We start from the raw sequence: 12,564 nt of genomic DNA, 5'->3' as shown, positions 1-12,564 counted from the left end.
CTCCCTCCGCCAAAGCCCCTCTCTCCCGGAACCTTCACCCCGATCAGAATGGGTGACCCGGGACCACGGCTGCGCGGCCAGGAGCTCGGCGGGGACCCCCGGGTCCTCGGGCTGGCAGAGCCGCTGTGACGAGGGCGTGGCTGAGGCCCCGACGCGCCTTCGCGGGCCACGGCCAGGGGCGCCCTCCCAGAATCCATGCTCCGCGGTTCCAGGGCGGTTCCCCTTTCCGTGGTGGGCACACCATGCTCACCGAGTCACAAAACCAGAGGCCGAGCTGCCTGACCCTCGCGTCTCCCCTCTGCTCCCCAGGGGGCACCACCTGAACCCCAACTGCGGGCGCTGTGTGTCATTAGCTGCTCGCAGGCAGGAGCCACAGCTCGGGCCACTTCCGTGCTCAGCTAACAGCTCCGGGCGCGGAGGCGGCTGGCCCGACGGCTGGGCGTCCCCGTGACATGGGGGGGAGGGGGGCGGGGGGAGGGGGATGGAAGAGGCCGCTGTCCTCGGGTGAGGGCCGCCCTGACATGCAGGCAAAGCTGAGGCCGGCTTCCCCTTTACCTCAATGGTCTGGATGCGACGGAAGAAAGAATTCATTCTGGAAAACGCGAGAGAGGACGGGAATTCCCAAGGCACGGGCTCCTTGTCCTGGGTGGGGGCGGGGGGGGGGGAGAGGAGAGAGGGAGAGAGAGAGAGGCTGAGCCTGCCTCCCACCTTCGCCCGCCCCCCAGCTGGGCGACGCGCCCGCTGCCCACGCCGGCCCGGCCCCGGCCCCGGCTCGGGCCCCGCACCTTGAAGAAGAGCTTCATGTGGGCGCAGCAGAACTGGTAGGTGCGGTAGAGGCCCTTGAGCACGGACACCGACAGGGAGATGCCGTTCAGCACCTCCTCGATCTCGCCCTGCAGGCCTTTCAGCACCTCGTCGGGGCCCAGGAAGGTCCGCGTCTGCGTGAAGACAAGACGGGGCGCGGCTCTGACGGCCCCGCGGGCCCCGCCGGGCGCACTGCCCGAGGGCTGCCAGGCGGGTAGGAAACCAGCCACCACGGGCGGGACCTGCTTCTCGGGACACAGCCCGCCCGCCTGCCGGGTGGTGGTCGGGGACCGCGCTGCCCCCTAACCTGGCCCTCCTCCCTGGTCACAGGTGACTGGACCCTCCAGGTGGGGCTGGGACCACCTGCTGCGGGCTGCGGGGGAGGTGTGGGGGGCGGGTCCGGGCCGCAGTGCCCTGCGGGGCCTGCAGACAGGGCTGTGGGCGCCATAGGAATACCCGCGGGCGGGCGGGCAGGCGGGCGGCTGGTGCAAAGGAGCAGGGAAGGGAATCGGGTTGAGGGAGACGGAGCCGCTCAGTACAGGACCCCAGGACCCCACAGAGCCCAGGCCCAGCCCCCTTCCTTTTCTCCTCCCTCCAACATGGGGGGCTGGCATAGCCCAGGTCTCAGGAGAGCTCCGGGGCCCCCGGGGCCCAGCCCCCCGCGCCGGCCTTGGCCTGTGCGCCCTGCGGGCCCGGCGGCAGCTACCATGTCCATGATCTGGTTGCAGAACTCCTGCAGGGTGACGATGATGCGGGAGGGCGTGTTGTAGTGCTTGGAGGTGGCCCAGATGAGGCAGATGGTGTACAGCACCTTGGCGATGAAGGTCGGGAGCTGCAGGGACACGCCGGGCGCTCTGTCGTGACATCTCAGCCGTCCCCCCCAGGAGGAGACCCCAACGCGGAGGGAGAGGCGCTGCTCGCAGCCAGCGGCCCACAGCCCTGCTCCCGGGACGCGAGCCCCGCCCCTGCCGATGGCCTTCCTCTCGCGGACGCGGACGTACCGCCGTGAAGTCCGCCTGCTCCATCTCCTCCAGCAGGATCTGCAGAGGCTTCAGGTGCAGGACGATGTCGTTGGCCTCCTTCAGCCCTGCACACAACCAACAAGGCCAAGGTCAAGGTCAAGTGCGCATCCACATGGGAGAGAACACCAGCCCACCGCCCCTGGTCAGACAAAATGTGGAGGGCTCTGTGTGAGGGAGCCCTGCTCCTTCACAACAGCAGCTTTGCCCAGCCCGTGTGGCTCAGTGGTCGAGCATCGCCCTATGAACCAGGAGGACACGGTACGATTCCCGGTCACGGCACACGCCCAGGTTGCACGCTCCATCCCCGGTGTGGGGCGTGCAGGAGGCAGCCGACCCATGATTCTCTCTCATCGTTGCTGTTTCTATCTTCTCTGAAACCAATAAGAATATATTTAAAAAAACACACACAGCAGCTTCCTCAGAAGTGGGGGCCAGGAAGCTGCTCATGGAAGGGGGGGCGGCCAGGCCCCGGGATTGGCGCCCTGCCCAGGCCCTCTGGGAGGCACCGGCCGCTCCCCCGGGGGCTCTCGGGGGCCCCGCACCGTCAGTGACGCTCATGTACACGTTCTGCAGGGCAGGCCAGTAGCAGCTTTGGGCTTTCTCCAGGATCTCCACTATCCTGTTCACCTTGGGCCTGTTCAGCTGCGGGCCGAGAAGAAGAAAGTCAGCTGTTCAGGAGAACGTGCAGACCCTGGACACGCAGCCTGACCCTGCGGCCGGGGCGCTGAGGCACCAACTTGGGGGAGCTGGGTCCCCTCGGGCTCTGGGGGGGGGGGGGGGTCAGCCAGAGAGGCCGGGCACCCGGTCACCGGTGGGGGCGGGGTCACCTGGTCATGGATGCACTGCAGGTTCTTCAGCCGGGCGTCCCAGAACTCGAACTCGACCCGGGGCAGCGGGTTCAGCCCGTCCAGCAGGGCCTGGGCCGAGTCTTTGCTCAGCACGTCCCGGATCTGGTGGGACCAGTCGATGACGATGGTCTCGATGGAGTGCAACAGGGTGCTGTCCAGCGAGGGGAGCCTGCAAGGCAGGGGTGGGGGGATGCCAGGCCTGCCCTACGGGGCTCCAGCCGCCCTGCCCCGGCCTCCCTCCGACAGGCCCCCGACACCCACCAGCAGCCCCGAGTCCCACCTCCCATCCCAGGCTCCTCCTCACAGCCACCTGGGGAGGCTAGAGGGTTCCCCCGTCTCCCGGCGAGGAGAGAGCCTGAGCAAATGGGGGTGCGCTCAGAGAGGCCGGCTCCCCCCAGAAACAGAAGACCAGCTTTGGAAGACAATGTCCAAGATGGTGCCTGCTGGCCATTCCGATGGGGGCTCCGTGGCCCGTGGCGGACCTGCCCCTATGGCGAGTCCCGGAGCGGCCACCCTCGGGTGTGAGCAGGTGGAGCGAGCCATCGCCCTGTGCAGGTCGGGGAGCCTCACGCACCAGCAGCTGCACGTGGGGGTCAGGCACGTGGGGGCCCCCGGGAGTGCCATCCCCACCTGCTGGATATCCCTGCCAGGCCCCTCAGTGCCCTGGGTACCCACATCCTAAAGCTGGGGCCCCCTTTCCTGGCTGGGGGACACATGTGACAACATGACGTTGGACCGGCCCAGGTACGTGACGGGGAGGGCTCCCGTGTCCCGTCTGTCCGGCCCTGTGCCCTCCGCCCGGCCTCCGCGCCCCGTCTCGCCCCCGGTGTCCCGTCTGTCCGGCCCTGTGCCCTCCGCCCGGCCTCCGCGCCCCGTCTCGCCCCCGGTGTCCCGTCTGTCCGGCCCTGTGCCCTCCGCCCGGCCTCCGCGTCCCGTCTCGCCCCCGGTGTCGTGCGGGCTGCGGCCGTCCGGCCCTGTGCCCTCCGCCCGGCCTCCGCGCCCCGTCTCGCCCCCGGTGTCGTGCGGGCTGCGGCCGTCCGGCCCTGTGCCCTCCGCCCGGCCTCCGCGCCCCGTCTCGCCCCCGGTGTCCCGTCTGTCCGGCCCTGTGCCCTCCGCCCGGCCTCCGCGCCCCGTCTCGCCCCCGGTGTCGTGCGGGCGCGGGGCCGTCCGGCCCTGTGCCCTCCGCCCGGCCTCCGCGCCCCGTCTCGCCCCCGGTGTCCCGTCTGTCCGGCCCTGTGCCCTCCGCCCGGCCTCCGCGTCCCGTCTCGCCCCCGGTGTCGTGCGGGCTGCGGCCGTCCGGCGGGCCCACCTCTCCAGGGACTCCGGCGTGCCATCCAGGCTCTCCAGGTGCTCCGGGATGGGCAGCAGCGTCTTGCCCCGGATCTTGCCCCCCATCACGAACATCTCGTTCTTGAGCCGGTGCACCTGCTTCACCAGGTCCTCCGAGACCACGCGGGGCCACCCGCTCATGTTCTCGCTCTGGTTCAGCAGAGAGTAGAGGACCTGCAAGGACAGGGTCTGCGTCGGCCGGGCCTTCTCCGGCTCCGCGACGCCCGGGAGGAGTGCACGGCGAGCTGGTGCGGGCCCCGGGGACACCGAGGCCTCTCCTCTGCCGGGGCGGGGGCACCATGTTTTCTGCCCAGTGGAGAGAGCGCTGGCCTGCGGGCTGAAGGGCCCCAGATTTGATTCTGGTCAAGGGCACGTACCTGGGTTGCAGGCTCCATCCCTGGTCCCGGTCCGGGTGTGGGGGAGGCAACCCATCGATGTGTCTCTCTCACATCGATGTTTCTCTCTCTGTCTCTCTCCCTCCCCCCCACTCCCTCTAAAAATCAACCTGCACAGTAGCACCGGGAGGTCCTGCTAGATCGCAGGTGTCCCAGCCATCGGGGGCGGGGGGGGGGGGGGGGCGGGGCCTGTCCTCCTGCCATTCTAACCAGCTCCACCCTTGGGAAGTGGGGCTCCAGGCCCATCACGGGTGGTAGGACGAACAGAGGCTGCTCCTCCCGGGCCCCCAGTCCCGCCCGGCCCGGCAGCCGCCCGGCGCGCACCTCCTCCACCACGGCGATGAGCTGGTCCACGGGGGTGGGGCTGATGTCCCCGTAGATGAGCGACTCCTTGATGTTACTCTTGTTGATGTTCCCCGGCTTCTTCTTGACGAAGTAGACGCCCTTGGCCTTGAGGGCGGCGGGGAAGCCCAGGCAGGGCACGATCATGCCGGCGGCGTTGAGCGTCAGCACCAGCGCCATCACGTCGGGCTTGTCGAAGAACTCCATGAAGAGCATGAGGTTCTCCTCCGCGCCCAGCATCTTGCTCCACTTGTCGGGCTTGAACCTGAGGAGGAGGGCGGCGATGCCCTCCAGGTACTCGAAGCGGGCGTCCGGCGTGATGGTCATGCTGACCGCCTTCCACCAGGGCCCCTGGCAAAGGGACAGGCGCACGGATGCACATCGCAGCACGCCTCCCGGCGGTGCCCGCCGCCCCCGACCGGCCCCAGCCCCCAACCGGCCCTGAGCACCCCCACCCCACCCCGACCGGCCCCAGCCCCCTGACCGGCCCCAGCCCCCCCGACCGGTCCCAGCACCCCCACCCCACCCTGACCAGCCCCAGCCCCCCGACCGGTCCCAGCACCCCCACCCCACCCTGACCAGCCCCAGCCCCCTGACCGGTCCCAGCACCCCCACCCCACCCTGACTGGCCCCAGCCCCCCGACCGGTCCCAGCACCCCCACCCCACCCTGACCGGCCCCAGTCCCCCAACTGGCCCCGAGCAGGAGCAGAGCTTCTTCTGGGCAGGTGACCGGTCCCCGTCCTCTGGGGCCTGGGTCCCCCTCCCCTGGCCGAGGCCCCTCACCAGCTGACGGCAAACGCTGCCCAGGGGCCAGCAGGGCACACTGACGGGCACTCCTCCCGAGACCAGCAAAGGAAATGGCTTCCTTCCCTCAAACGGCTCCAACTGCCACAGAACCCCAGGTCCCCTCGGCTCTGGGGCTTCTAGAACCTTCTGGGACTTGAGTGGCGGGCGGTGGAGCAGAGGACAGCCCTCCGCTCCTGCCTCCGAGGAAAGGCCCGGGATGCGAGGTCTCCACCTCCACCCACGGCGCAGCCTGGGCCCGGAGCTGGGGAGGCGGCCGTGCCGTGGATGCACCCGGGACTGAGGCACGCTGACTGCCCGGTGCTCACGCCGGCCGGCCCTGGGTCCCTTCCTTTTCCATCCTGCCATCATCTGACTCGGTCATTAGAAATATGTACTTTTATTGGTTTCAGAGAAGAAGGGAGAGGGAGAGATCGGCCGTCTCCTGCACGCCCCGCACTGAGGATCGAGCCCACAACCCGGGCCTGTGCCCTGACCGGGACTCGAACCGTGACCTCCAGGTTCCTAGGTCGACGCCCCACCACGGAGCCGTGCGGCCGGCTGGACTCGGGCATTTTGTGCTTTCGCCTCCTCTGGGGCGGTTGGCAACACGAGATCGAGGTCTCAGCCAGGCCCCTCCACCACAATGTCCCGGGTCTGCGTCCGAGACACAGAGGACCAAGCATGTGAGGCGAAGCCATGGTCGTGGCAGGGGCCTGGGAGACCCCGTGGCTTTCAAACCGCAGCGCCAGGCTCCGGCGCTCTGCCTGGAGGGGGGGAGAGACGCGGGGGAGGGCGCCGCCAAGCGAAGGACACGGAGAGGGACCCACATGCTCCAGGACACGAAGGACCGTCCGGCACGAATCCTCGGTCCACCCTGCCGTGGCCGCAGCGAGGCCTCGGGAATGGCCGGAAGTGTCCTGACCGGAGCTCTGCTGGCTGCGCTGCCTGCGATCGCCTGCCAGGGAGGCCCCCGTGGGGCGTCGCTCCCTCCCTGCCCCCCTCCCTCCTGCGGTCACAGCCCCCACAGCTCACCCTCCACGCCCTGTCCCCCGGGAGCGCCCTTCCTCCTGCTGACCAGTCTCAGGCAGACACGGCCCATCATTAACTACAATTTCAGGACAATTTCCCGGGGCGGGGGGCTCTGGCAGACCGCGGGGGCCAGGCCATCTGGGGCTCCTCACTGGCCTAGCGTGCACACACACACACACACACACACACACACACACACACACACACAGCCTGGTTCTGTAACACAAAGGAAACATTTTAACAAGGAATGAGAAAACAGCCACTGCTGAACGTTCTTCCTGCACATCCTGCTGTTTTGGGAAGCAGATGTTAGAACAGCTCCGCGGCTACACTGATCTCGTCGCCAAGTACAGCAGAACCGCTCCGGCTAACACTCCTCCTGCTCGCTCGCTGTGCGAGTCCTCTTGCTGCTTCAGAAACCCTCCACGGGCCGGTCCCCGGGCTGTAACCGTCTTACCCAACGTCGGAAAATGAAACTTCCTCCCCTTCATTTACTTATTTTATCTGAAAAGCTTTTTTGGTAAGAATTTATTTGAGCCAAATGGATGGCCTTCTGGGAACTGAGACCCAGCGCTCCCTTCCCCGTCGTTTATTGGGAAACCTGACCGACCAGCAGGAGGGGTGCCGGAACCTTTCTGGCCGGTGTTTAACTGCCTCATCGGCAGATGAGCCTGGAAAATGGACGCGTGGTGTAATAACAGGGCGTCGTCCACCTGTCCCCGCGGGGCCGCGGGGGCTCAGCTGGCCCAGCGCGACCCCATCAGGAGCCACGCCACGAGCCGGGAAAGTTCTTTTGGTTTCTGAGAAGAGCCACCAGAAATGGGGGGCTGGGAAGCCCATGCCCCCCCCCCCCACACACACACACAGCGGGGTGATGACAGTCTCCCCCAACTCCACGCAGAGCGGCGCTATCGGACGGGCGTTCATCAGCTAAGCAGGCGCCGGACCATCCGTGGAACCTGTGAGCGTGATTGACACGCCAGCTCTCAACAGGTGCCCGGAAGATGCCCCGGGGTGGGCACAGGTGAGCCGCCCTCCCTCGGCCAGGGCGGCCCCGCCCAGGGTGCCACGTCTCCGAGCTAGGGCCAACTTCCAGGCGTGTGCTGGTCGGGGTCCCACCTCCACGGAGCCCTGCGGGCGCTCACGGGCGCCGGGCCAGCGGGCTGAGCTGCCCACACAGAGGACGTGCAGCCGAGGGCGGCCCCTCAGATCCTGCGCCCGCGACCACGCTGCCTGCTCGCCACTCGGGACAGTGAGTTAGCCGAGTCCGGGGGTTAGAGCTTCGCCTCATAAACCATCAGCATGAGTGGCCACTCGTTACACCAGAATGTCGTCATGGGAACTGACGCCATGATGGATGCGTGTGTGTGTGTGTTTGTGTGTGTGTGTGTTTTAAATATATTTTATTGATTTTTTACAGAGAGGAAGGGAGAGGGATAGTTAGAAACATCGATGAGAGAGAAACATTGATCAGCTGCCTCCTGCACACCTCCCACTGGGGATGTACCCGCAACCAAGGTACATGCCCTTGACTGGAATCGAACCCGGGACCCTTCAGTCTGCAGGCCGACGCTCTATCCACTGAGCCAAACCAGTTAGGGCGGATGCATGTGTTTTTAAATCTATTTTTATTGATTTCAGAGAGGAAAGGAGATAGAAACCTCAGTGATGAGAGAGAATTCCCCCATCGGCTGCCTCCTGCACGCCCCACACTGGGGATCAAGCCTGCGAACTGGGCACGTGCCCTGACCGGGAATCGAACCGTGACCTCCTGGGTCACAGATTGACACTCAACCCCTGAGCCAGGCCGCCGGGCCCTACACGTGAGCTTGTGCAGTGCCTGCTGTGGGAGCCAGGGTGCGGCGGCTGCCTCCACAGGCCGGGGCTTTGGGGAGAGCCCCACGCTGCCCCCCAGGGCCCCGGCCTGGCACCCAGCTGGACGGACTGGGTGTGAGATCTGGCCCTGGATCCAGACACTCTCACTACCCGGGAGAGTGGGTCACGTGGCACCCATCCTCCCTCTGCCTGTGGGACAGGCCAGGGCCCTCAGCAGAGGCCCGAGAGCCGGCGGCTTGGATGGCGCCAGAAGCCTCTGGGCTCCGAGCCCATGTGCAGGGCCAGGAGCCCCCCATCCTGGCGGTTTTGGGGGAGACACTTGTGGGCGTTGCTGAGCCTGGAGACACGGCTGTGAAAGGAAATCAGTGTGGTGATGGGAAACGTTCCTTTCCAACTAGAGGGCCCGTGCGGGGGGACAGGCAGGTGCTGACAGGGACACAGCAAGGTGTGGGGGGGACTCCCCAAATCTTAGGGAGGGGCAGGAGCAGCGCAGGGGAGGGGAGAGGGACTCCCAAGGGGAGTCGGGTCTGTGAGAAGCGCAGGGGGCTCAGTGGGAGGCAGGAGGAGCGGACGGGGCGAGGGGGACAGACAGACCCAGGTGGCCACGCGCGGGGCAGATCGGAGTTTATTTGCTGCACGTCCTCGGCGCCCGTTTACAAAGAAAAAGCCCAACCAAACCGAACACCTGGGACAGTGACTGTAATTCTTTAAAAACCCTGTCAACAGCTCTCTTTATAGTTTATATTTTGACAAACTTTTTTTAAACAAATACAAAATAATCTGGAAGGAGAAAACTATACATGATAATTTACACCTCTGATAAATAGACTAATACTGACGCCTGGCAGGGGCAGGGCTGCGGCCCCGCCCGAGGCGGCCTGGACTTGGCGCTCGGCCTCAAGTTCAGGTTCCAGCCCGGACCTGTCGCCTTCACGGGCTCCGGCGTAAAAGCGCCTGACGCCACTCCAGGGAGGACCTATCCCAAGGGGAGGGCCCCAGAGCCCCCCACGCTCCCACCAGCCCTTTTCCGAAAGCTATTTCCAGAGATGCGAGCGCCCTTCTGTCCGGCCTGCAGGCGACAGGAGCCGGTCCCTGAGAGAAGGCAGGGCCAGGCTGCTCCGGCCCTTCACCCCACAGGCCGGAGGGTGGGCCCTCCCGTCAGAAGGGACAGCGGAGCCACAGCACAGCCGCTGCCGCCCTGCTCCCCTGCCCGCGGGCTGACCGGAGCCAGTGTCCGGGGAGGCGCGCGCAGGAAGGTGCGGCAGGAGGGGAGGCGGCCCTGTCGAGGAGCCTGGCCCGGGGAAGCAGAGCCAGCGGGACTCCCGTCCCCCGGGCTCTGCGGGCTGCAGCACAGTTTTGGTTGTTAGGTGTTTAGCACAGAAACACGCTTTCTACTCTAAGCCCCGCGGGCGTGGATGCCGAGAGCCGAGCAGCAGGAGGATCTGGCAGCTTCTCCGCTCAGCACTCCTGGTGCCTGGGACACAGCCGCCGACGGTGTGCCAGGGTCACGTCCCTGCTGCTCCTCTGCCGCCGGCCCGGGGCCCACGCCCTTGGCAGCTGCCCGGGGAGAAGCGTCCCCAGCCGACGGGCAGGATGCACGCGTACAGCTCTGCTTCGTCTTTCTCTTTAAAAAACAAACCAAAAATATATCTTTATAGGACGTGGCTTCTCTTCCATGTGCTTTCTTGACGTGTGACACTAGGCGGAGGCCTGGGTCCTGAGCGGCTGGAGGCTTCCTCCCGGGAACCGAGCGGCACTGTCCGGGGGCTCAGCCGCGGGCTCTGCGCGGAGCTCCCCTCTTCCCGGAGAAGGCCCAGGCCCCTCGCAGCGGCCCGCCTGCCGCTCCCACTCGAAACCAACAGCGAAGCTGAAGCAGGAGGCGGGGCGGCGCCGGCCCGCTCAGTGTCTCTTGGTGGAGGACACTTTCTTCTTCCGCGTGGCCAGCATCTCGTAGAAGGGGTCCCTGCTGATGGCTGCCCTGGAACAGAAAGGGGGTGGAGAGGCTGAGGAAGGGCGAGGACCCCTGTGCCTGCGCCCTGCCTGCCCAAGCCCGCAGCAGCCACGCCTGTGCCGCCCACCCGCCCGCCCGCTGAGTCCGCCTGACGGCCGAGGGGAGACACGTGGTACAGGCGATGCGCCAGGGGTGCGCAGAGGGACGGATGGGACGCGTTCTCTCAGCTGTGGTCTAACTCGGGGAGACAAGCGTGTGCTTCAGTCCCGTGATGGCAGCTGGCATCTGCCAGGGCAGTGACGCCCGCGACCCAGCCAGCCCAGCTGCCCCTGGTGCTCTCGGAGGGCGGCCAGGTGTGCCTGTGGCTTTAAATGTGTTTACTGATGTCAGAGAGGAAGGGGGAGACATCAACAATGAGAGTCATCCATCAGCTGCCTCCTGCACGCCCCGCACTGGGGATCGAGCCCATGACCCAGGCTTGTGACCTGACCAGGAATGGAACCATGACCTCCTGGTTCATAGGTCAATGCTCAACCACTGAGCCAGCCGGCCGGGCCTGGGTCACTTCTGAGTGCCTGCACTACCCGCTACCCAGCACCGGGGGGTGCAGCGCGAGGGCCCGCCGAGCCACCCTCACGTTCTCCGGGCCGAGCAGGTCGTGCTCGGAAAGGCGTGGATCTGAACTCGCTTTTCCAGAGAAGCGGCGGCCAGGCCAACTGCTCCAGGGCGGCTCCCAGCCCCGGGCCCGCCGGCTCTGCCCTGACCGCTAAGTGCCAGCTCCTGCGAGAGGACGGGGCGTTCACCAGCGATGCTGCCGTGAGCAATGCCCCAGGGCTCCTTGGGGACGCCAGAACGGGCATGCCCACAGCGTGTCCCGAGGGGCCCTCCGAGGTGAGAGGGGTGTCGTCCGCTCACAGCTTGACTGGCCCGCTTGGCGCTGGCCTCAGTGGAGATGCCGCAGGAAGGGCAAAGGCTACAGAGCACCAGACCCTCAGGACGGGCGGGCCTCGCGGGACAACGCCCATCCCACGGGACCAGGCAAGGACTTCGGCCTCCCCGGGCCTCGAGTCAGTGTGACCTCCCCGGTCTCCAGGGAGTCAGAGGCCGTCACAGGGAGAAGCTCAGGGAGCACCCGGGACACAGCTGAAGGACGGGGCGCCGAGGGAGAGCGAGGCCGTACGCAGGAGGCCATGCCTGGAGAGCAGCAGCAGCTGGCACGCGGGCAGGGCAGCGCCCTCACGGGCTTTGTAGGCAGAACGGGAGCAAGCCCGCCCTGTGAGCGCCTCTCCTGCGCGGCAGGAACGTGAGCGAGCCGGCCCGCAGCTGTCTGCACCTGCACAGGGGCCTGCCCCCCCACCCTCCCCAAGGTAGGAAGATCACAGCCACGGGGCTCCGGGCCATCCCCTCTATGGCCTCAGTCTGCTCATCTGCAAACGGGACTCAGAAATGACAAAACACAACGACCACTGTCACCTCTGAGCTGCCACCGTGAACACGGGGCGGGCTGCTGCCGGAGACCGGGGAAGGCCAGCCCTGGGCAGGGCTCCGGGTCCCCTCGGGCGGGGAGGTCGCCTGGGAAAGCCAGGTCTGGGTGCTAGGGCCCAGGAAAGTGACCTGCGGTCCCCATCGCACACCCCAGGGCTGCACCGCCAGGAGCATGCGCACGGGAAAGCGGGCGGGCGCGGGGCGCCTACCTGATGCGTTTGACCCACTCCTCCTTCTCCTCGGGCGTCGGCGCGGAGATGCGGTACACAGTGTGGTTGCCCTCCACCACGCGCCCGTCCGCCTCCGTCTTGCAGGCCTTGATGACCTGGTCCTTACTGTCCGGGATGTACAGCTCGAAGCAGTTCTGGAATCAGAGCGGTCGTCTAAGCGATGCTGAGCATGCAGGAATGACCTCGCCCCGAGCCTCCACGCGGACCCCAACAGGCCGCGTGTGCTCCTGGGGGAGCGAGGGGCCGGTGTGGACGCTGAGACTGAAGGCTGCGTCTAACCAGGCCCCCGGGCAGACCCCCCAGACCAGCAGCTCTATGGGCGCCTGGGCGAAGGCGGAGCCAGCAGCAAGGCGACAGTGCGCGAGGCCCGGCGCTCCCGCCAGCCGCCAACCGAGTGCCGCTGCCCCGGGGCGGGACGACCCACCGTGATGGTCAGTGAGTGGCGCTCAGCAGACGGAAGAACAAAGAGGCTGCCTAGGGCCTCGGCTTTGGCTTGAACACTAAAC

General features: G+C 66.8%; 2 protein-coding genes across 4 annotated transcripts in view; both read right to left on the bottom strand.

The window, feature by feature from the left end:
* Positions 1-5,067, bottom strand: part of DNAH17 (dynein axonemal heavy chain 17) — a gene marked incomplete at its 5' end in the record, with an annotated part of 69,563 nt that extends 64,496 nt beyond the window's left edge. The window contains 8 exon segments of the mRNA XM_080680868.1: positions 556-642; positions 786-938; positions 1,511-1,636; positions 1,806-1,891; positions 2,369-2,468; positions 2,654-2,843; positions 3,984-4,177; positions 4,723-5,067. Of these exon segments, the coding sequence (XP_080536994.1) occupies positions 556-642; positions 786-938; positions 1,511-1,636; positions 1,806-1,891; positions 2,369-2,468; positions 2,654-2,843; positions 3,984-4,177; positions 4,723-5,067 (1,281 nt within the window).
* Positions 5,068-9,002: 3,935 nt separating this feature from the next.
* Positions 9,003-12,564, bottom strand: part of CYTH1 (cytohesin 1) — a 53,917-nt gene continuing 50,355 nt past the window's right edge. For all 3 annotated transcript variants that reach the window (XR_013961257.1, XM_080681402.1, XM_080681403.1), the window contains exons 12-13: positions 12,038-12,192; positions 9,003-10,370 (exon numbers count right to left, since the gene is read on the bottom strand). Coding sequence is in view for 2 of the 3 variants with exons in the window: in XM_080681402.1 (XP_080537528.1) it covers positions 10,292-10,370; positions 12,038-12,192 (234 nt within the window). In the remaining variant the exon portion in view is untranslated. The remainder of the gene's footprint in view (positions 10,371-12,037; positions 12,193-12,564) is intronic.

Source organism: Plecotus auritus, assembly GCF_963455305.1.
Source record: "Plecotus auritus genome assembly, chromosome: 7".
In the NCBI taxonomy this organism is placed as follows: domain Eukaryota; kingdom Metazoa; phylum Chordata; class Mammalia; order Chiroptera; family Vespertilionidae; genus Plecotus; species Plecotus auritus.
The sequence above is the reverse complement of the archived record's forward strand: the minus strand, read 5'-3'. Positions and strand labels throughout refer to the sequence as shown.